Source organism: Marmota marmota, unplaced genomic scaffold (assembly GCF_001458135.2).
Source record: "Marmota marmota marmota unplaced genomic scaffold, marMar, whole genome shotgun sequence".
NCBI classification, from domain to species: Eukaryota; Metazoa; Chordata; class Mammalia; order Rodentia; family Sciuridae; genus Marmota; species Marmota marmota.
Genome location: NW_026000205.1, coordinates 381,588 through 405,034, shown reverse-complemented (window position 1 = coordinate 405,034; position 23,447 = coordinate 381,588). Strand labels below are relative to the sequence as shown.

The 23,447-nt window shown below is 51.2% G+C and overlaps 1 protein-coding gene and 1 long non-coding RNA gene across 5 annotated transcripts; one reads left to right on the top strand and one right to left on the bottom strand.

The window, feature by feature from the left end:
• The first annotated feature begins 17,338 nt into the window (after positions 1 to 17,338).
• On the top strand, positions 17,339 to 18,843 carry LOC125612562. Of its 2 annotated transcripts, XR_007342975.1 has the most exons (3): positions 17,339 to 17,556; positions 17,696 to 18,586; positions 18,702 to 18,843. It is a non-coding gene; the product is annotated as an uncharacterized LOC125612562 (long non-coding RNA). The 2 variants fall into 2 exon arrangements; XR_007342974.1 differs by having other exon boundaries at positions 17,339 to 18,586.
• A 4-nt stretch (positions 18,844 to 18,847) lies between these two features.
• On the bottom strand, positions 18,848 to 22,612 carry Klk4 (kallikrein related peptidase 4). Of its 3 annotated transcripts, none has more exons than XM_015496447.2 (5): positions 21,834 to 22,612; positions 20,607 to 20,769; positions 19,996 to 20,246; positions 19,780 to 19,916; positions 18,848 to 19,256 (listed from the first exon to the last, which is right to left on the bottom strand). In XM_015496447.2, the coding sequence occupies exons 1-5, from the start codon at positions 21,952 to 21,954 to the stop codon at positions 19,104 to 19,106; spliced, it is 825 nt and encodes a 274-aa protein (XP_015351933.1). In that variant the 5' UTR covers positions 21,955 to 22,612; the 3' UTR covers positions 18,848 to 19,103. The 3 variants fall into 3 exon arrangements, with proteins under 3 accessions (XP_015351933.1, XP_048646401.1, XP_048646402.1); XM_048790444.1 differs by having other exon boundaries at positions 22,352 to 22,612; XM_048790445.1 differs by having other exon boundaries at positions 19,120 to 19,256; positions 19,726 to 19,916; positions 22,352 to 22,612.
• Between the last annotated feature and the right edge of the window lie 835 nt (positions 22,613 to 23,447).

The window sequence follows — 23,447 nt, the reverse complement described above, 5'->3', positions numbered from 1 at the left end:
TTTGGGGACTGTCCTTCTGGACCCTGCCTCCCTGTGCAGGAGCAGGACTCTGAGGTCCTTCCCCATTTGCCAGGACTCCGCCCACTGTCCTTCTGCTAGAATTCCTGCCTGCCTTCCGGAGTGGGTTTGGGGGGCGCTTACAGGCGGAAACTCACCTTCGGGCTCTCTCACTCTCTCTTCCCCTCCCAGGGTGACTCTGGGGCCTGCCAGTCCAGGCTTACACTCCCACCCCCAGGCAGCTCAGCCTGGTCCCCTCTCTGCATGTGGCTGCAGCCCACTGAGTCTCCCTCCCACCTCATCCCCAGCTGGCCAGGTGCAGCCCCAGTGCCCAGCTCTCACTGGGAACTCCGAAGGATCTGGGAAAGCAAATAAGTTGTCCTGCCATGGTTTCTTGGACACTAGCAGAGCACGCCAGCCCCTGGTCAAAGGCCCTTGCACTCAGGGCCTTCAGACAGTGGGAGCCGCCTGTTCTCTGTCTCTCAGGGAAGGGGCTGCCAGGGAAGGGGCTGCCGGCCAACCTGCCGAGTGTGTGGCCCACGGGCAGCTCCTATCTTGTTTTCCTGAGCACACACAGACCTGGTCTAGAGCAGCATATTGTATTTGTTGTACTGAACAATAAACACGCCCGCTGTGAGAAGCACGTTATCCTGGATTGCTCTGGAGGCAATACTGCTTGCAAGAGTGCTGGCCCAGCATCCCGGACACAGTCCAGAGGACACGCGTTCGTTCTTTCTCTGAAGCCACATAGAATTGCGAGAGACCCATGGGGGTTTCTCTGCCCACATCACTCAGCTCGCACCCCACCTTCCTTGCAGGACACCCTCACACCGGGACCTCAAGCTCTGCGTGCATGATGAGCCCTCTAGCCTCACCAGGCTCCAGGCCCCTTCCCAGTGGTGGCAGGAAGAACGTGGGACTGGGTCTGCAGGTGCAAGTCCTGCCCCACTGGTGGTGTTGACCTTGGAGGATGTATTCATCCGCACAGTGTGGGGGGTCATGACCCTTCAATCTTGAAAAGCCCCTCTTTGGTGTTTGTGCATTTGATTCTGTGTGTGTGTGTGTGTGTGTGTACACATGTGTGCATGCACATCCCACCCATGTGCATGGACCATGCCCCCATATGGGAAATCTGACGAGTGACCTTTGACATCAAGTACCTGACTGAGGGCCTGACCTGGCGATGGATGAGTGCTTCCTGTCCCTGCGCCCTGTGTCTCTAGGGTGTGCCTTTCACCTTCAGTGTCCACCTCTGCCCCTGGAGGTTCCTGGGCTCTGGCCTGGTGGGTCCTATCTGAATGTCTGGTCTCTGGGGCCTGGGTCTGTGGTTCTGAGTCACCACTGCCTAAGTGGCTGTGTGGATGAAGATCATTATTAACCTTGACCCTCTTCACCTGGTTCAGTGCATGTGTCTGACTTTGGCATACTGATTTCCACAATGTGAATATAATACATATGTCCCTTAAATAATGATGTGCCTTTGATTAAAACGACTAATGTCTATGAAGCAGTTATGATATGGCAGGCATTATCACACCCATCCAGATGTGTAAACACACACACACACACACACACACACAGTTTCCCATTTAACCCTTGAGAGCCCCCACATAACAGAGGAGGAGATGGAAGCTCACTGTAGTCAACTGAGTTTCTCGAGGACTCAGAGCTGGTATGTGTGAACCCAGGTGGGTGGCCTCTGGGTGTGGCCACTGTACCACAGACCCATGACTGCCCCCGTCTTGGGGGCCTGAGGGCACCTTGGCGTCTGTCCCTGTGTACCTTAGTAAGACCTTCCCTTGCATGTCCGGGTCCTGTGTGTGGCGTGTGCCTGGGTGACATCAATGTCCTGCCACACTGGAGGCTGGATGGGTCTGTGTGTGTGTGCCCAAGTCCTAACCGTCCATCTGCATTCCCACGTGAACATCCGTGCTGGTTATTGGAAGTGCCACCTAACCCCCGCCAAGAGTGTGTCAGCTTAGAGCGCTGTCCTTGTCAGAACCTAAGTGTGCAGGTCCAGTTGTCCATGGCTGACTATGGCCACATATGTGACTTCATATGACACCGAGTTTGCTGAGATGCACAAACTCTGGGACCAAGCCCAGGTCGTACACACACCAAGTGCCACATGCATTTTGTATTTGTGACCCAAGGATGGCCTTGAAGCCTGACTCCCAGTGGCCACCTGCTGAACCCACTAAACCCAGTGTCCTCATCTCCATCTCCCAGCACAGAGAACCTCTCACCCTCTGGTCCTTCCCCTTCCTCTGTCTTTCAGGGACCATAGAACAGGAGATGGGGGCGTGGACAGCCAAGAGGGAAACAGTTCAGAGAAAGGACAACAGCCATTATGAAACACATCAGGGCTTCAAGGGCTGCTGGAGCAGCGGAGGGGAGGCCCAGGGGAAAAGCCAGGCAGAGGGGTGATGAGGAGCTGAGGAGTGAGGACGCCCGGCAGAAGGTGAACCGGTCCTGGGACCTAGGCTGTGTGTGCCATTCCCAATCTGGGAGATGTTCTTCCTCTGTTTTTTTTTTTTTTTTTTTTTTTGGCACTGGGGATTGAAACCAGAGCTGCTTAACCACTGAGCCACATCCCCAGCCCTTTTTATTTTTTATTTTGAGACGCGGTTCACTTAGTTGTTGAGGGCCTCACTAAGTTGCTGAGGCTGGCTTCGAACTTGTGATCTTCCAGCCTCAGCCTCCCGAGCCCCTGGGATTACAGGTGTGAGCCACTCTGCCTGGCTGGAAGTGCCTTTTTGAATGTGGAAGCCAGACCTGCAGTGCCTCATGCCTCTCCCCAGTCTGGGTGCTGCCTGGGGCCACACGGGGATGGTATGGAGGCAGGGCTCCATGTCCTGAAGGCCTCTGGTGGTGGGGAGTGGGAGCTCCTGGGTGTCTGGAGTTTGGGGAGGTAGAGGCTGGGCATCTCATGTTTGAGTGGGGGTAAGGAGTGACCTCTCTGTCCTGAGGAAGAATATGCTGGGGCCCGGGGGCTAGAGTTCAGGTGTGTGTGTGTGTGTGTGTGTGTGTGTGTGTGTATGGCACACTGTGGCCTCTGAGCCAGCTGAGAGCAGGGCAGGGACCACTGGTCAACAGAGTACAAGGTGGTAATCAATTTCAGATGCCCACTGGCCTTGGGGATCTCTGGTTTCTCACTCTCTGATCCTTTTCGCCATTCCACACTCAGGTGGCGGGTCACCTTCCCCCGTCCAGCTCTTCCTGCAGTTGCTGGGCATGCACAGTCCTTGCTGACACTCTGGCTGCGAGCCACAGAGGGCCATTTGGCACCATTTTTCTTACCCTCTTCTTTCCCATACGGTACCCCTGCCTCTTCCAGTCACAACGCAAGAGTCCTTGTTGTCCTGACCACCAGCGCAGAACATGCAGGAAGGGTGTAACTCAGGGAGGGATGCTCTGCAGGACGTCTTGGACATCACCGGGACAGCCAGACCCTGCAAAATGCTTTCTGTGATGGATGACACAGAGTCAGTAGCTGGACAGGGACAGCCATGGACGAAGGTGGACCCAGAGACAGACACACCTCAAACCACTATTGGACAGCCAACCCCAGTCCAAGACCAAGCAGCTGGTTCCAAGGGTGGGACACTGGGAGGCGATGCTCATGGGGCTGATGGAGTCCGAGGCTGTGGCTGGGTCCCGCAGCTGGATGGGCATGAGGTCGCTGGATCCTGAGGTTTGTTGTACTCTGGATGCTGAATGGAGCAGTTGACCTTGATCATCTGGCTGCCTGGTGCCTGGTGCCTGGTGCAGGCTGGTCCCATGGTGTAGGAGCTGGGGGCCCCAGGGCAGGTCAGTACATGGAATTACTCCTCACCTCCAACCCCAAACTCACATCCTGCCCCATTCCAACCACAACCTCATCTCCACCGACTCTCAGCTCCTGTCCCACTCCCAGCCTCATTCCAACCATCAGCCATATGCCCAGACTCATTTCCATGCCAAACTTAACCATCAGCACCATCCTAAGCCCCATTCCCACCCTCACTCCTAAGTTCACCCCAAATCCCAACAACTAGGGCGAGTGAACGAGGCCCTTGCTTCAGGTCCACACTTAAGGGAGCCTAAACACCCAGCAACCCAAACAAATAATAGTTAAATATAATATTTAAAAATTAAAAATTAATAAAAAATCCATGAAGAACAAATTATGAACATTCTAAGTAAAGACAGCACATGACCCTGCCTGACCCATGTTACTAACCTTATCCTGACCCCAGGTCTGTCAGGTCCTATCTCTATTTAAATATTGGTTCATTGTGGATTTTTGCACTAATGTTTATTCTTTAAAATATTACATTAAAATATTAATTTTGATTAGTGATTTCTTTAAATCTCTAAATTTTGTTATTTTATTTTATTTTTTAAACAAGGACAACGATTTGTTTATTTATATCAGCAAGTATGATTAGTGATATTTTTGACTGTGCCCTCAAACTGCAGTCAAGGTAAGTGTTGCTCTGACCTCTTTCTATACCCGGCCCCCAGCTACACGCACACCTCTGCCCAGGTGTGTCCGGACCCCATCCCGGTCCCTGACTTCATCACCTGCCTCCGCCCTTGACGCCAATGAAAGGTTGAAAGGCGGTGCTCAGAAAACGCCCTTCCTACTGCAGCTCCCCCCATTCCTTGAGCACCTGCTTCTCTCAGGTCATCCCCCTTCCTAGGCACTTCCGTAATTGGGTCCAGCCCAGGTCTGAACAGTCCCTTAACCCCGCCCTCATCACTGCGGACTCGGCAGGCTCCCTGCTTCTCATTCCCACCTAGCAGTCAGCGCTGGAGCCCGAGCCCCGCCCCTCAAGCCCCGCCCCCTCTAGAATCCCACCCCTGGCTCCGCCCCTCCGCGCCAAGCCTTCTGCTCAAGTCTCACTCCGGCCAAGCCCCGCCCCCCAAGCCCGGTCCCTCAAGCCCCGCCCCGGGCCGCTTTCTCTGCTCTGCTGAAATCCCTCCCAAACTTTAGGCTAAGCTGGTGCAAATGTCACGGCCCCAGCCAGCAGTGGCCTCCAGAAGCAGTGCGCCGCGGACAGCACCCATGTGGATGCACTAGGACGCCCCCGCCGTGCAAGTCATTTTTCAGAAACAGGGCTGCCTGCCAGGGTGGAGTACAGCGTGCATTCATGGCCACCGAAGATGAGTATTTTGCTGGCAATGGACAATGTTAGAGTCTGTAAACAAGTCAGGATGGCGCCTGGCATTTTGCCAGAGAAATGTTAGGGTCTGTAAACAAGTCTGGATGGCGCCTGGCAAAATGCCAGAGGGAGTGGTTTGTAAAGTAACGCCAGCGAGCCATTAAGTGTAGATTCCTTATTGGTTGACTGCGAGCCATTAAGTGTGGAGATTCCTTATTGGTTGACTGCTCTATCGAGTTTATGTTAATTAGGATAAGCTGTGTGGAATGTATAAATACCTCTGTTGTCCTACAATAAACGGCTCCCACTCCTGCTGTATCAATGTACATAAGTTGCTCGTTACCCTGGTTATTTTGCTGCAGCCGGACTGCTGCAGGACAAAGCACCTGAGAGCCAAATCCGGGATCCTCCCGGAGGAATCGCACCTCCTGGGGGAGGGGGGGCAGGGTCAGGCACAAATGGAAGGCGGGGCAGGTCAGCATTTGGAAACTGCAGGCTGCATCCGGAGGCTGAAGCACGGATGGGGTCTCTGGGTCTGCTGCTTGGGCTGGGCTGGGAGGGGCTCAAGGCAGAGTCTAAGGCCCAGACCCCTGGTCTGACCGCTCTTCTCCTACACCTCCTCCCCTACACCGCCCAGAGTCACAGTTTCAAAACTAGACCAAAGGCCCGTGTCCTTGTGCACACACACTCTCCCTTCCCCAAAAGGGTCCTCAGCCTTTGCAACGACTCCTGCCTGCAGGGGACAGAGGCTATCAAGTCTTGCACCCTGACTAGTGGACACCCACAGAGCTGGACAACCAGCAACCAGAACGTACTCACTGGATGAGGATTTTTACTCTGCCGGACCCCCTGCACTCCCAGCAAGGCCACATCCAGCAGCACCCACCCTGGAGCAACACAGTGGCAAGACTGTACTTCCCCCCTCACCCCCTCCCGCCCCTGCCACACACACACACTCAGGGAGGGCACCAGCTAGCTAGCAGTACTGGTTGGGAGGATAATTATAGCTAGGATTTTTGAACTCACCCGTGGGTCTGGCACTCTGGGGATGACATGCCTATATATTATCTCACCTGTCTATTTAGATCACCACTCAGGGGGGTTGTAACATTGTCTCATTCTGAAAGGGGGAAACTGAATCACGGAGACATTGAGCTGTGTCTCTCTGGCCCATATGTTCTCTCTCCCACTCAGATACCTGTGACAGTGTGAATGACATATCCCAGGAACCAGACCTAGAGGGTTTCTGCTGGGATCCTCCTGTTTCCACCTGGTGGCAAGGGGGTGTGTTCATTCTGGTCCTGTAGCCTCTTCCCCCTACCCTCCCTGGGCAGGAGTAGCCATGGAGGACTTTCTCCACCCTAGGCTCTGAGCCCTGACCCTGACACCACAACCCAGGTCAGTATTTCAGCCTCCAGTGCTATTGACATTTTTGTGTGTGGCGCTGGGGATGGAACCCTGCTGAGCCACACCCCACCCTTGCTGTGGATTCCGCCCTGTGTATTGGAGGATGTTTTGCAGCAGCTCCCGTCTTTGCCCTCTAGAGGCCAGTAGCACCCTCCACATCAATTTTGACAACCCAAAGCCCCATTCATTGTCCAGTGTTCCCTGGAAGAAGTCAGTGTGAGCCACACCTGCAGGGAGGACGGGCAGGGAGATGGGGAGACAGAGACGGTGAACTGGCAGAAAGAGATTCAGAAGATGGTGACAGAGACACAAACCAGGGTTGGGAGAGCCAGAGATCCAGCATGAGGACAGTGGAGAAGGAGACACGAGGAGGTCAGGGCTAGTGAATGTCAAAGACACGGAGACACAAATAAAGATGTTTTAGTAAGACTTTCAGGACACAACTCTGTGCCCAACACTGGTCTAAGCACTTGACACGCAGTGACTCATTTTAATAGCAACCTTACCTCACAGCTCTACTGTTATCCCCGGTGCACAGAGAGGAAAAAAGGGACACAGAGAAACTAAGCAACTTGTCTGAGGTCACACAGCCAGCAAGTGGAGGAGTTGATATTGAAACCCAGACAGTCTAGCACCAGGGACTGTGATCTTAAAACTTCAGTATACACTGAGTCAAAGAAAGGGAGAGAGACATACAGAGAGACAGAAAGAAAGAGGTGGAAACCCAAAGAGAGCATGGGCCACGCACAGACGTGCAACTTGAGGATGGGAGAATACTTGGCTGCTCACCTGGGGGGTCTCTGCTGCTGGGTCCTGCACTGAGCTGTGCTGGGTCTGCTCAACCTCCTCAGGGACCTCTGGGGTACTGGGCCGCCTGCCCCAGGCTGGGCAGGAACATTGTGCAGGAAGCAATCTTGCAGGCTCATTCCCTCTGGATGCCCTGATTCCAGTCAGATCAGGGGCCTGGAGTAGGGGTTCCCTGCCCGCCCCAGGCAGCTCCTCGGGACCTCTATCACCATGCTCTGTCTCCTGTGTCCACTTCTCATTGCTACCTCTTATTTTCTCACCAAATTCCTGGTTTTCTCTCTTTTCCTTTGAAAGGATTTTGAGAATATCAAATTAAGATAATTTTGTCTTTTTTTTTTTTTTTTGGCACCAGAGAGTGACCCTGGGGTGCTTAACCACTGAGCCACATTCCTAGCCCCCCCCCCCTTTTTTTTGTTTTGAGACAGGGTCTTGTTAAGTTATTCAGGGCCTCGCTAAGTTGCTGAGACTGGATTTGAACTTGTGATCCTCCTCCCTCAGCCTCTGAGCCCCTGGGATCACAGGCATGTGCCACCATGCCCGGCTGATTTGTGCCTGACTCCCAGCAGGGCTCTGGCCTCTGTCCAGCTGCACCCCTCCCTCCCCCTGCCTCTCCCCTCCAGCCCCTCTCTGGCTGAGTCTGTCCTTTCTCTCTCAGGGGGTCTCTTGCTGTCCCTCTGCCTGTCCTGAAGTGTGACTGGGGTCCTTCCTGGGGTCAGGGTCTGGAGTTGGGCATACAGAGAAGCATGGCGTCGAGAGCCCGGGTCTGAGGTCTGGAGTCTGCCTTCCGAGGGTCCAGCTCGTGTTCTGGAACCTAGGGACTCAAGTCTGGGTCATGGGGCCTGGGGTTTGGAGTCAGGCCCGTGGAATGTAGACAGAGGTCAGCAAACCTTTACCGGAAACGTCCCCACAGTCCTTGGTTCGGCTTTGCGGGCCAGACAGCCCCTGCTACACCCAGCCATTTCTGCTGTGTCAGCGCGGAAACAGCCTCAGCAACACGCAAACCAGCGCATGTGACCGTCTCAGGTGGTGTTTACAGGAACAGGCGGCAGCTGGGTGTGGCCTGCAAGGGTAGCGGGCTTTCCCGGGTCGCGCTGGCCCTGGACGTGGAGTCAGGAATGGAGTCTTGGCTGCAGAGTCCATGGACGTCTGGAGCCGGGGGAGCTTGGGTCAAAGGTGCCATCTCAGGGAATATGGAGCCCAAAGTCAGAGTCTGAATTTGCAGCTCGGGTCTTGAGGTTGCAGATGAGGTGCTTTGTAGGCGGTCGCCATGGCAAGTGACTCTTGGAGACGCCCTCTGGGTGGCCATGAGGTCTGGACTGCTGTGGCTCATGCTTCCTCCTCTAGGGGTTTGTGTGCGGGGAGCACGGAGGTCCCAGCCTGGCCACATTAGGAGGTGGAACCAGTAAGAGGTGGAGCTGAGAGAGGAGGACCGAGGCCTCCCGAGGGCCCCCACTAGTTCCCAAGACACCGAGTTCTTTTCAAACAACCCTTCCTGCACTCAGCGACCCGCGTCCCCATGCCATCCCTCTCTCACAAACTCCTGCCACCATGCCATCCTCCAGGGGGCCCTCTCCCGGAGCAGAGCAGGTGGGGCTGCCTGGCTTTGGACTTTCTGCTTCCAAATCTGTGAGCTAAGTAACCCACCCACCCCACCCCCCTCAACAAGATACCCAGCCTCAGCTACTTTGTTATAGCAATGGAAAAAAATGGGTAAATACAGGGGCTACGCATCCGCATCCGTGACACCGAGAGAAAGGCCTTCCCTTGCTTCCTGGGGTTGGACACGTTCACGTCCAACTAATGAGTCTATCACTGTCCCCTTGGAGATGAGCAGACTCTCCTTTCCTCTGAGCAAAGAACACCACAGGAATCAGGAATCATCATTCTGATATTATAAATGCCCTTGCCAGGCAGAGGAGGCTGGATATGGAGCCACCGGAGGCAAAGTTAGTGACTGAGTTCAAGTCTATTTTGTGAACCCACCACAAGCAAAATGGCCTCAGCAGAGCAGATGGGGCTCTAGGAAATGTGAGCGGCTAATTTCTTTTTCTGATCATTAAATAGTTCAAAAATTAGAAAAACAAAAGCGTAGGCCTTCTCAAAATCACCAAATTATTTTCTTTAAATATTTTGTTTATACCCCAAACAGAATTTTCATAATTTTGTAGATTTGGCTTTAATTATCTACTTAAATAATTTAAAATGATAATAGTTTTAAGATTGAAACAAATTAAAACTTATTAAAGTCTAAAACTTATTTTTAATTATAAATCTATTATAATTTTGAAAATTTATAATTGTTATTATTGTAAATTTTAAATATTATTTTAAAATTAATTATACATTCACATGCTTGACTTTTATACACTGGACTTAATTAGTGAAGAAAATCATCGCAAATATTTTTATTGAAGCTGTTAACTGAGCTCAGGAAGCTGAGGCAGGAGGACCACAAGTTCAAAGCCAGCCTCAGCAATTTAGCAAGAACTAAACAACTTAGTGAGACACTGTCTCAAAAATAATAAAAAGGGCTGGGGATGTGGCTCAGTGGTTAATCACCCCGGGGTTCAACCCCCAGTATCAGAACACAAAAAAGCCAAGCAAACCAAACAATAAAAAAACTGAAAAATCTGTAATGTAGGCAAAATATTTTTTTTTCCTCCTCGTGTGAGAAATAGAAAGACTGGTGGTCTGTTTTCAGAATATAGTATTTAGCTTTAAAAGAAAAGTGACTTGGGATGTGAGAAAGGCGGTTGACAGCAGAACATAGGGAAAAGTCACAAGCAGGTATCACGGGAGTGTAAAAATTCATGGCCCCTTGTCAGACAGGAGGACAGAAGGAAGCCCCCCACACTGAGCTAAACTGTGTGTGTGCCAAAAGGCACTGAATCCAAGGAGCTGGGGACCACTGAAGGTGTATTTCTTTAAACAACCCAACCGAAGGCTGTGAAATCTAGGTGACCTTCCAGGAAGATTGTGCGCCATGATACTCAGCCAGCGAGGAACCAGGGAGAGATCTCGTGCTCTCTGGGAGAAAATGCTGCTTGTAACCAGTCTGGGTACAGGCACCTGGTCTCGCAAGATATCATTAAAGTCAAGCCTGCTTGTTCCGTGTGTTTCTTGGTCCATGTTTCAGGCTGGGACAGGTGAGTGTGTTTCTCACCTTAAGTGCCCAATACTCACCCAATACTCACTCTGGGACCAGATGTGCCATGTCCTCACATCAGCCAAACCTCTGACACCAGCGGAGTGTCCACCAGGAATTCAGTTCAATTGAGAATTCTGACATGATGGGGAGTCAGGGGAGACCCCACAGCAGGGGGCTCAGTCCTCAGATCTGCCTAACTCCAGATGCCAGCCACAGTCCCAGGCTGTCACCTGCATTTTTTAATTCTTTGAGTCAGGGTCTCCTTATGTGGCCCAGGCTGACCTCAAGCTCCTGAGCTCCAGCCACCCTCCTGCCTCAGCCTCCCGAGTGCAGAGACCACAGGCGCTGCCACCACACCCGGGTTGACCACCTGCACTTGTTATGATCAGCAGCCCTGACTCTCCCAGGCTCAGGACAGAGAGAGAGAGAAGGACAGAGGGGGGAAAGGGATAATTCAGCCAGAGAGAGAGGGGAGCAGAGACTCAGGAACCAGGCAGGAACTCAGATGACAAGATGGAGGCCAGAGTGGCAGCAGGACACAGGTGTCCCTCTGCTTCCACATCTCAGCTTCCTGATCTTGCTGGGGCTTATCAGCAGCTCCCTGTCCCCTCGGGCTGGTAGGCGCATTCCTCTGGGGGCAAGTACTGCAATCTCTGGTCCCCGGCTCTTCGGCCTACCTGGGTCCCAGACCCAGATCAAGTGCCCTGAGCCCAGGCAGGTCAAGAGCTTCTTCTCCAGATGAGAGCCGGGGCAGCCCCCACCTCCAGCCAACACGTCCTCATCTCCAGGGCCTCCTCTGCACTGGGTCCCATTTACACCAGGGTCACCCTGTGGTCTGTCTAATGCTCATTAATATCCACGTGTTCTTCTTTCCTACTATAGTCATTTTTAGCTATGAATCTGGGGCATCTCACAAATTTTGATTATGCAACCTTTCCATTTATCCTTCAGGTCCAAGATGTTTTTAGGTTTCCTCTTTTCATCATGAATTATTTTAAAATCTCAACATGTGTGGGCATTATGTCCATGTGCTGGTTGAGTCCTTTGAAATATTCTTTTCCTCCGAAATTTTCCAGATTTTCCTTCTTCACGACAGCCTTCCACTGACAGTTCCAAACTATTCTTTGAGTTTTAACCATCAGACATTTCAGTTTTGGAGAAAGTGGCCTGTGTGCTACAAACTCTTCTCATCAACAGTTATGTTGGAAATCTCACACATCTGTGTGGGGAACGTGTTCATTTCTCTCTGCACACCTATCAATTTTCTATATTAATTTTGATAAGGTTATTTTGTAGGAACATTCAAGTATAGAATCATAAATTCAGTGTAAAGAAATTTTTATTACTTTGTAGCTACCCCCTTGGTGTCTAATAATGGTTCTAATATTAATGCCCAAGTCAATCAATTTAATAAAGGTATATTACCTTTCTTATGGGTACTATTTCTTGGTAAATCTTTTTTTCCTCTTTTGCTTTTAACTTTTCTACATGCTGTCTACGTGTGTCTCCTATGAACAGCCTTTACAAAACTGAATTAATATGCTAATGAATTCAGTCACTTGCATTTATTGTGATTAATGATATGTTGGATATAGGCTATCTCTTTTTTGTACTTAGATTTTAATTTTAACGGATACATAAAAAACATGCGTAGTTGGTGGGGTGCGGTGAGATATTTTAATGCGTGAACACAATATGTAATGCTCAAATCAAGGGAGACACACCTAGCCTCTCAAACATGTATCATTTCTTTAGAATGAAAACATTCAAAATATTTTCTTCTAGCATATCAAAAAATTTACAGGGGCTGGGGATGTTGCTTACTTGGTAGAGTGCTTGCCTCGCGTGCACAAGGTCCTTGGTTCAATCCCCAGCACCGCCAAAAAAAAAAAAAAAAATCACAGCACGTCACCAATATCCATGGCCACCTTTCTGTGCTACACCAGAACTCCCTACTCCCACCTACCTATCTTATCAAGCTTTGACCAACCTCCCCCAGCCTCCCCCCCCCCACTGTCTTCCCAGGCTTTGGTGAGCATTATTCTTCTCCCAACCTCAGTAAGAACCACTTGTTAGGTTCCATCTGAGTGAGCTCACGTGCTACTTGTCTTTCTGTACCTGACTTATTTCCCTTGACATGATGGTCTCAAATAACAGAATTTTCCACACTTCTTATCCTCTAGTTCACTGAGTGTGTGTGTGTGTGTGTGTTGTGTGTTTTCTTACATCATTTCCCCCATTCTGTTTCTTTGGAATTTAAACCCTATCCATTCTTCAGTGGTTACCCTTGATTTTTCTTATCATCCGTATTCATCTTAGTCTAAAATGAATGCATTTTTTAGTGCCCACCTGCTTCCAAACAACCAAGCACCCAAGATCACATTAATTTTGATCAGCTCTCCCTACACATGCAAGCTATTGTTTTCCAGTTTTTCTGGTTCAGTGAAAGAAAGGAAAACTTAACTCATGGAGTCGTGGAAACCATGGGTGAGCCGAGTCCCGAGCAGATGGACTCCTCTTCCTTCCACATGATCAGCCAGCACCCTGCGTGCCAGCAAGCAGGAACTTAACCACACAAAAAGCTGTTTTTCTCCTGTTAATGTCTGACTTTCCTTCTGGAGGCCATAGTTTTCTTGGAAGGTTCTGTTTGCAGAACTCAGAGAAGTGTCAGCTGTGTGCAGCACGTGTGGTTTGGAACTTTCCTTCACCCTGTCTCCTCACAAGGTCTGTCTTGGAAAAGCGTTCACAGGTACAAGCCAGGAGTCACGCCCAGCAATCACCTTGCTTCACTGTGAACACCACTGTTTTTTTTTTTCTTTCTTTCTTAAATTGAGGAGAAATTCAGATGACGTTTATCACATCCTCACAGCGGTGCCCTGGCCACCTCCCTGTGGCCTCCCTGGTTGCGGCTGAGAAGTCAGCTGTCTTCCTAGTTGGGGCTTTTTGGGGAGTGACGGGTCCTTTCTCTCGCAGCAGCGTCTTCTTGTTGGAGTCCTCTGTGGTTTACTGCGTGTCCGGACAAGGATCTTTATTGTTTTCTTGCTCAGAATATACTAGGCTCCCTAGAGCTACGAGGTCCAGGAGTTTTATCGTCACTTTAAGAGTTGTTTTCCTCCCTTCCCTCTCTTCTCCCAGAGGGAAGGGAGGACATTCTGTTTTCCAAATATGTTAACACCTCTTTTATATTACCCGTCTTCTTCCTCTCTCTGCACTCTGAAGAAGTTATTCTATCATCTTCAATATTCTCTTCAGCTTTGACAAATGTGTTTTGATAGATTTAAAAAGTTTTACAAGTATGTGTTTAATTTCTATAAGTTATATTTGTTCTTTGTTTAAGATTTGCTGAAAACATCTTGTTAACTAGAAGTCAAATTTGTTCAAACCTCCCCGCCCCCTCCAGTACTTGGGTTATGTGAATCATGATGTGCACAAAAACAGCGGCCTGCATTTGGTAGAGAGTCCTTTGTCTCTCCTCTTTGGGGACACACTTCCCACACTCGGTGTCCTCTGTTCTGAACACAGCAGCTCCACTCTCCACCATCTTTGAAGCCCTACCTTTGTTGAATGTTCTGCTCACCTCCAGACGCGGTCGCTTTCCTTCTCTGACGTCTGCTGATTGTCTGCCTCGGTGGGAGTGCTGGGAGCCCACCCCAGGACTGGGGAAGACCCTCACCCAGAGGTCTGAGAAGCACCTCAGCCTAAGCTCTGGCTGCCGCTGCCTTCCAGCTGCCCCAGGATCTCCTTTTCCCTGTAACACAGCCTCCCGATGGCTGCTGCCCTCTCTGGCTGTCCTCTGTCTCCTGCTTGAGTTTGAACTTGGGGTTCCTTCCCCATCTTTTACCTGCCAACAGTGTCTCTCGAAGCATGTCTTTGCCAGGTATCAGTTTACAAGACCCAGACCCCACACGTCAAGTTCTGGCCTCCAGGCTCAGGGTTGCATGGCTCTGACTTCAGACTTGATACCCCGATTCCGAACCTCATGTTCTAGCTCCCGACACCCAAGCCTCAGCTCTGGGCTCCAGTCCCCAACCAAAATCCAGACCCCAGACTTTATGGCCCAGTGGACATCTGGTAAACCCCAACAGGGAGCCAGAGGCTGAACTCGGCTCCTGGGGTATACACAGGTATACCGTCGACAGTAGCTCAGTGGTAGAGTGCTTGCCTAGCATGTGTGAGGCACTGGGTTCCGTCGTCAGCACTGCATATAAATAAATAAAATAAAAGCATTCTGTCCATCTACAACTATAAAAAAATTTTTAAAAATGAGTATTCCATATTGTTTGGTTGTAGGTGTCTATATATTCAAAGTATATGATTATGTTAATATTATTCAAATATTCTATACCCTTATTTTTTCTTATTGTGGTAAAAATGTCCATAATATAAAATTTGTCACTAACAAAATTTGGTATATTCATGACATTATGCCACCATTGTCACTATGGATTTCAGAATATTTTCATCACTCCAAAGGAAGCCTTGTACCCATGAGGAGTCACTCAAGCTTAATTACTTTGTAGTCAGACAACACACTGAGTATACTATGACTTTGAATTTTGTGGAGACTTGCTTCAAGTCTCAGTATCTGGTTCATTTTTCTTCTTTCTAAATTATAATTATGAACTCAAATTAATCGTACAGATTCGTGGGTTTCTCTGTGACCTTTCCATACATGCATGTGTCACCCCACCTAACGCCCACCACCCTACCTAACGCCCCTCTTGCCCTCTCCTCTCTTCCCTCCACCCACTTCCCTTCCCTGATTAGTTTTTCTTCTACTTTCGGGTCATGTTCTCTTCTTGGTGCCCACAGGTGAGAGGAAACGTGATGCCCGTCTTTCTGTGTCTGGCTTATTTCATTGTTAACACGACGATCTCCAGTTCTATCCATCTTCTTGCAAACAACATGATTTCATTCTCCTCTGTGGCTGAGTAATACTGTACCATGTGTCTTTCCTTCATCCATCCATCTGCTGCAGGGGCACCTAGACTGAGTCCACATCTTGGCGACTTTGGAGAGTGCAGCAATAAACAAGGGGATGTGGGCCCCTCGTGTCTGCTGGCTTCACTTCCTCTGGTATCTACACAGGACTTACAGGGCTGCATGACGTGGGAGTTCTATTTTTTTTTTTTTTTGGTGGGGGGAGCCTCCACTCTGATTTCCCCATCTTTGCTGTACTAATTTACATCCCCACCAACCGTGGCTAAGTGCTCCTTTTCTCCAGTTCTCACCAGCATCTGTTATGTTTGGTTCTTCTTCTTTTTTTTTAATATTTATTTTTATTTTTTTTAGTTGTAGTTGGACAGAATACCTTTATTCCATTCATTTATTTTTATGTGGTGCTGAGGATTGAACCCAGGTCCTCGCGCATGCTAGGCGAGTGCTCTGCCCCTGAGCCACAATCCCAGCCCCTGGTTCTTCTGATAAGAGCTGCTCTGACTGGGGTTTAGAATCTCAGTGTCGTTTTGATTTGCATTTCCCTGATGGCTAAAGATGTCGAACCTTTTTTTCATATATCTGTTGGCCATTTGTACTTCTTTCGAGAAGTACCTGTTCAGATTTTTTGCCCTTTTATGATTAGACTCTGTCAGATGTATGGCTTGCAAATATTTTCTCCCATTGTCTTCACTCGGTGGATTGCTTCTTTTGTTGTACAGAAGCTTTTTAATTTGATATAATCCCACTTATCAATACTTCATTTTATTTCCTGAGCTACTAGAGTCCTTCCTATTCAGGAAATCTTTACATGTCCCTCTACCTGTTACTGTGACTCTAATATGTCTTGAAATCTGGTTAAGTGATGGCTCTAGCATTGTTCTTTTTTGCCCAGGATTGCTTTGACTATTCTAGGACTTCTGTGCATCCATATGAATTTTTTTATATACCAGAGATTGAACCTGGGGCACTTTACCATTGAGTCACATCTCAGGTCTTTTTAGAATTTTATTTTGTTTTGAGACAGAGTTTCACTAAGCTGCTGAGCATCTTGCTGTGTCCCTGAGGCCTTGTGCTGTGTCTGACCTGAGTGGCTCACTTTCTCTGTAGATCTTGCAGGTGTGGGGACCCTCTGCAAGCCCAGGCAAGTGTGTTGTGGACAGCAGGAGGTGTGTTGTGGACAGCAGGGTGTGTGAGGTGCCCGCTGTGGTTTCTCTTCCACACTCGTCAGCGATGTGCTGTCTGCAAGAGAACCCGAGCAGCCTGTGCTGGGCTGGCTTGGGGGTGTGGTGTCCCACAGCTGTCATTTCTCTCTGTTGTTGCTATTGGGTGAGTGACCAGGTGTGGGAGTTCAGCCTCCCCGCTCCCCCCCAGCTGTACCTGTGTGGGGCTAGGTGATCAGCTGGGGGGCTTTGATCTCCCCAGTTTTTTAAGTTGAAAGCTCTGCCAAGGTTTGAGTGGGAAAGACTGTCACTGCATTAGGTGTCATTTCTCTCAGCTGGGCTGGGGGTGCACCTCAGTGGCAAAACACAGATCCCACCCTCCCATGCCCTGACCTCTCCCAGCTGCCTTCCCAATTTGGTCCTAAATGGAAAGTGACCTTTGTTCCTGTCACAGACCAGCTGCCCACTGCGTGGTGTTCTATGGTTTTGGCTTACATGCTCCATCTTTTAACCACACGGCTCTCAAGCCAGGCACCCACCAGCCTGGTATACTGGTATTTGCTGTGGTGTTCCAGAAAAACTTCAGGGACCTTTGACTCTCAGCGCAGCAGCTCAGAGGAGACCTTCTCAAGACAGCCCCCCATGGCAGCACCACCAGTGCATGCTGGGAAGTGGGTGGGACTTCCCTAGTGCCTGTGTGCTGTGCAGATTCCAGATCCACTGTTCAGGTGTGTGTGTGTGTGTAATTTCCAGTGTACAAATGCATGCCTCCATGTAACCTTCACTCCTGTAAAGTTATAGAAAATGTCAATCAACCCAGAAGGTTCCTCACGCTTCTTCCAGATCTGTTTGGAGGCATACTGCCCCTCCCATCCCAGCAACCAGGCAACACTGATTAGCTTTGCTCCAGACTTTCCTGCAGTTGGAGTTGTAGGGTGCTCGTGGGACAGAGGTATGTTCATTTTTCTAAGAATTTGCCAAACTACTTTCCAAAGTGGTGGTACCATCTTACACTGCCCCCAGCAAGGAAAGGAAGTGCCAGCTGCCCTGCACTGACGGAGACTCGCTGCTGTCGTTCCTTTTGGTTTCAGCCATCCCTGGAGTAGTGTTTTGAAGAGTCTGTGTCCTCCAGACCCCGGGAACAACGTTCTGCAGATGCCCACGGGGTGAAGGATAAATAATCTTTATCCTTATTCATTTTTTTGTCTTGTTTGTTCTATCATTTTCTTTGGGTCACTTTAAAAATCCCCTTTGATGAGTTGGAATTTGTTGATTTAATTTTAGTGATCTCACTCCTTTCTATGTTTGAGGATATTTTAAAAGATCCATAAAAATTTGGATATCTCCTTATGGAGATAGATGTACAATGAATTTATGAATACATCTTGAATAAAATTTTTATAGGCACATTCTTCCTAGCGTAATTTACCAATGAAGAGTCTAACAGCAGTTCCTCATATTCTAGGGGCCTGGGCTCACCCTCTCTGTCCCTCAGTCTTCCCCTCTCTCTGTTCCTAGGTCACCCCCGCTCTGTCCTTGGGTTCCCCTGCCTCTGTCCCTGGGTTTCCCCCTCTCTGTGTCTGGGTCCCCCTCTCTGTCCCCAGGTCTCTGCCTCTGTCCTTGGGTCCTCCCTCTGTCCCCAGGTCCCCCTTTCTGTCCCTGGGTATCTTTCCACTCATGCCTTCCCACCAGCCTCCAGCAAGGGTCCTGAGGTAGATACAAATCATGCAACTTTTTTTTTTTTTTTTTGTACTGGGGATTGAACTCAGGGGCACTCGACCACTGACCCACATCCCCAGCTCTATTTTGTATTTTATTCAGAGATAGGTTCTCACTGAGTTGCTTAGCACCTCGCTGTTGCTGAGGCTGGCTTTGAACTCATGATCCTCCTGCCTCAATCTCCCTAGCTGATGGGATTACAGGTGTGTGCCACCACATCCAGCAAACTTAACATGCAGCTAAGAAGACAAAATTGGAAAAAGGTAATCAAAACCAAATAGTTAAATGAAGCGAGAAATCACTTAAATCCACTGTTTGCTGACTTGGATTTTCAGGCACTGACAACATTCACAGGATTGGTTTCTCTTAACCTCTCAGGTGCAGCTGCTCCCCCTGGAACCCTGTGGCCTCCTGTTCAAAGCTCCTGCTTGCCAGCCGGGGAAACAAGACTAAGGGTGGAAAAGCTATTTGCTGGAATCCTTCAATGGGAAGAGAAGCAAGGAGGACACTTCAAACAGAACCTGGCTGCTCTCACACTTTACTCCAGGGGAGGACGGGGGGTGCGGGGAAGGGGATCAAAGGGTGGAAACCAGCCTAATACCCGTGAGGCTAGGAAACACTGGGCTGATAAGGACATTGCAGACAGGAAAAGATTCTGAATGGACTCCTGAGCTGAGGGAGGAGGGCTGGGTTCTGGACCTCTGGGCCACAAGGAGATGGTAACTAAGGTCCTGGGCTCCTGGGTGAGGGAGGCCAGTTCCGTGGGTCCAATCCCCAAGGCTAAATAGCCTGGATGGTTTTCTGTATCCAGTCAGTGAACTTGCAGAGGTTGGTGTAGACACTTGGCATGCCAGGCTGGCCACACTTGGCTTGTCCCAAAGACACGAGGCCCTGCAGAGACCTGTTGCAGACCAGGGGGCCCCCAGAGTCACCCTGTTGTGGAGAGAAGGAGAGAGTCAGAATCCCAAACACTGAAGGTGGGGCTAGATGTGGGATCAGAGAGGAGCCACATGAGACTGAGAGACAAAGACAGAAAACAACCAGCAACCCACCCTGGAAGTCCCTTGCAGGTCCCTGACCCCCTGCCTGCTCCCTGTGCCCAGAGTGGGCCCCGCGCTTCCCTCAGGCTTGTGGTTGATCTGTCTCTCCTGTGTCTTCCCTATGGGTTATTCCCGTCTCTGAGCCTCTGCATCTCTCTGGTTCTTGGGATTTCTCCTGTTTCTCACGGGCCTCCCTCCTGGAGTCTGTCTGGTTCTCACTGGGCTCTTCTGTGTGTGCCTCCGCCTCCAGCTCTGTTTCTTTCTCTCCTCCTTTGCCTCTGTATTCTCCTTTGTACTTATTCCTGTTTCTTCCAGTCTCTTTCCCTTTGTTCCCATCCCCCTGTCTCTACTCCTCACCGTACCTCCCGTCACCACTTCTCTGTCCCCCCCTGCGACGTCCGCCTCCCATCTCTCACGTTGCAGGAGTCCCTCCGGTCCTGTCCTCCACCTGCGCAGAACATGCTGTGGTGGTACAGGGAGGTGTAGATCTCACTGCAGACCTTCTCGGACACCACCGAGACGTTCGTGCACTGGAGCAGCGTGGGCAGCCTGCCTGGGACACAGAGCTCTGGGTCAGCCCCTCTGGTGGGGAGAGGGACCCCTCCCAGAGGGCAGAGGTGGCACAGGCTCACCATTCTCCAGCAGACCCCAGCCAGAGACAAGGCAGGAATCCCCAGGTGTTGGGCATTGGGAAGTGATGCTGATCTTCCGAATGGTGTCGGACTCAGACACGGATTCCTTCAACTTTATGAGCATGAGGTCGTTGGCGAAGAAGGGATTGTTGTACTGGGGGTGCTGGATGGAGAGGAGGACCTCCATCATTCGGCTGCCTGGTTCTTGGTTGGCCTCAAGACTGTGCAGACCCAGACCCACGGTGTAGGAGCTGAGGACCACGGGAGCAGGTTGAGTTCTGTGACGACTACCTTCCCACCCAGGCCGTCCCCACTCTCGGACCCACCCCATCTCCCTGCCAAGCACCGTGCTAGGAGTCACCTAACCGTGACCTCAAATCCTCATCCGCAACAACCAGGGATCAGAACCTGCCCCAAGCCTCGGGTGACCCAGTCCCAGGGCTCTCTGAATCTTCCCAAAGCAACATTGTGCGCGCCTGCCTTGCCCTCCCCCTGGACTCCCCGGTTCCAGGCTTGGGTCCACAAGCCAGCACAGCTGTCGCCACAGATGCTGGGTCTGTTTGAGCCCCCTCCCCTGAGATAGCGACACACCTACCCCATCCTGCACTCACTTCTGTAAACAGTGCGCGGCCGACAGCACCCACTGGGGATGCACGAGGACTCCCGAGCAGAAAAACTCATCTTCCTTGAACAGTGCCGCCTGCCAGGGCTGCGAGTGAGGGATGCAGTCCTCGCCGTTTATGATGTGGCTGCCGCCACTCCAGGCGAGGGACCCTGGAGGCGGAGTCAGGGCTGGGGGCCGGCCCAGGAGGAAAGCCCAAGGCTCCAGGGGTAGAGGAGTCCCAGTGAAGGGGCGTGGCCAGGGCCTCGGGGTGGGGCCAGGGGTTCAGGGGCGGGGCTGTGGCTGTGGGGCGGGTTTAGAAGGCAGGATCATGGCTCCCGGGTCTGAGTGCAGGGGTGTGGTCAGAGTTTGGGGGCAGTGTCAGAGGTCTTGGGGGAGGAGTCAGCGGCAGAAGGAGGGATCACTCTTTGGGGTGTGGCCTGCGCGCAGTCTAGGCTGGAGGCAGGCTCCGGAGACTGGACCCTTGCAGTCATGATTAGGGAGGGGAGCCATGGACAAGCTTCAGGGGTGGGGTCATAGCTCACAGGGTGGGGTCAGGTCCCTTGGGAGGAGGTCTGGGAGATGAGATCAGCTCATAAGGACAACCCATTTTTCAGAAGGGTTCCAGATTTGAGTCACTGACCCATCTCCAGGACCCACATAACATTCCTCTTCTGCAAACCAAGCCCTGTAACAGGAGTCTCCCAGCACAGCGGACCCTCACCCAGGCTGGGCACACACAGCCAGCTACTCAGGGAGTTGGTCACATTTTGTAATGCCCTGGCCATGCCTTCCGCTAGCCTTGCCTGGTCACACCCAGCCACAGTCACTTCACACAGAAACACCATCATAGTCTCTGCCGTGGGTGCCAGTGAATCTGAGGATTGGAGACTCAGGAAGCAGGCCCAGATCCTCAGCAATGGGTGACTCCTCTGGAGGATGCGCCATCTCCCATGTAATGGCACCCTCCGCCTCCCCTGTGCCCACGACATCCATACAACGTTGTCACTCTGCAGGCTATTCAGAGGCACAAGCTACCAAAGCCATTTACCCAATAACACACTACACACCCAATCACACTGTTACATGCACAGTCACCATGATGTGAGGAATTACCTATGTGTCCCACCACAGGGGCACACGGCCACATGGTCCTTTCACACAGCAGAGGAACACTAAATCACACCTGTACTGTAGCCCACACTGTGCCCTCAGGCAGTCACACACACTCAGATACCTGTGACCCCAAGGAGGAGGTACCCCAGGAACCAGCCCCAAGGACTTCCTGCTGTGACCATCATGTCAGCACCTGGGAATGAGGAGGGGAATCTGGGGACCTTCAGAACAGAGCTTCTCATCTCTCTCTCTTCCCTTCTGGGCCCCCTGGGATGTTACTGAACATCTACAGCCCCCTGCCCTGTTTGGGACTCAGAATGCAGAGAGAGATATTCAGAAACAGAGGGAGAAAGAGACAGAAAGTGGAGAGGAACGTACAGAGAAGGTGTCCACCATCTATGAATAGGGAGAGGAGTGGGGAGAACCCTCAGGGACAGAGGCAAGATGCAGAGAGAGAGCCACAGAGACAGGGAAGTTAAGAATTTGATCTGAGAATCAGAGAAGCAATTCTAACTAGAGAGAGCTAGTGAGAGACCTCTTTGGACAGGAGATGTAGAGACGGCATCCTGAGGCAGAAAACAGCGGATGAAGGTGGATGAAGGCCACTAGGCTTGTAGGTGGGGACCAGGGGCTGCTTACCTGGCCACCTCTGGATTCCTGGATTCTGTGGCTGGCCTGCCTCCTGCCTGCTTCCTCCCACAACATCCCCCATGGGGCTTATAAGCTTCCTCAGCCTCTCCCCCAGGGGACACATTCCAGGGGTCAGGTGCTGCGTGCTTCCTGCTCAAATCTCTCTGGCAGCCTTAGACCCCGAGGCAGGGGGTGGGGCAGCAGGGACCCAGATCTTGCCCAGACTCCCCTCATCCCTTCTTTCTTTCTTAGTTATCTCTCTCCTCTCCTTCTCTTTCTCCTTCTCCTTCTCCTTCTCCTTCTCCTCCTTCTCCTTCTCCTTCTTCTTCTTCTTCTTCTTCTTCTTCTTCTTCTTCTTCTTCTTCTTTCTTTCTCTCTCTCTCTCTCTCTCTCTCTCCCTCTCTCTCTCTCCTTCCCTTTTCCCACCCCAAAGCCAGCCTGCATCAATACTCCTTTTGGAACCTGCCAGGGGACCCCACCTCTCTGAGCCTCAGTCTTACCATCCCACCCCTCCCAGCCTGGATTCCAACAAATACTGCAGGGAATGCCAAGTGCCCTGGGAGGCTGCAGGGGACAGGCTCCTGGTGAGCCCAGCTGTATGAAGCCTCGAATCCTTCCAGCAGAAAAGAGCAATCGCACCTGTCTTGCCCGGAGCTGCCAGGCTTGGGTCACAGCCAAAAAGAGCTTGGCGCGATGGAGCGGAGAAGAGGCTCCCGAGGGAGAGTCCGGGCGCGGCAGGAGGAGGGCGACAGACCAGCGGGCAGATCGAGATCGTGCGGGGCTTTAAATGCTAGGGTTACGAACTTTGGGTTTTATTTAAAGTGTGATGGATTTTAAGCACGAGGATAGAGGAAATGACATGCTCTTATTTACTTTAAACACACACCCTGCGTGGGGAATGAGTAAGGGGCGCGTGGGGGTGGGAGGAGGCAGCAGCCGGGCGGGGGCGGGGTGGGGGGTGCTGCGGTCCAGGGCTCGCCTTCATTTTGCAGAGGGGCCAGCGTGCTGAGGGATGGGGGAAAGCGGGAGCAGGGAAGGAGCGCAGGGGACATCGAGGCTCTGTCCGGTGTTGCGCTGTGGGCGCTCAGTGCTTGGGGACCCGGGC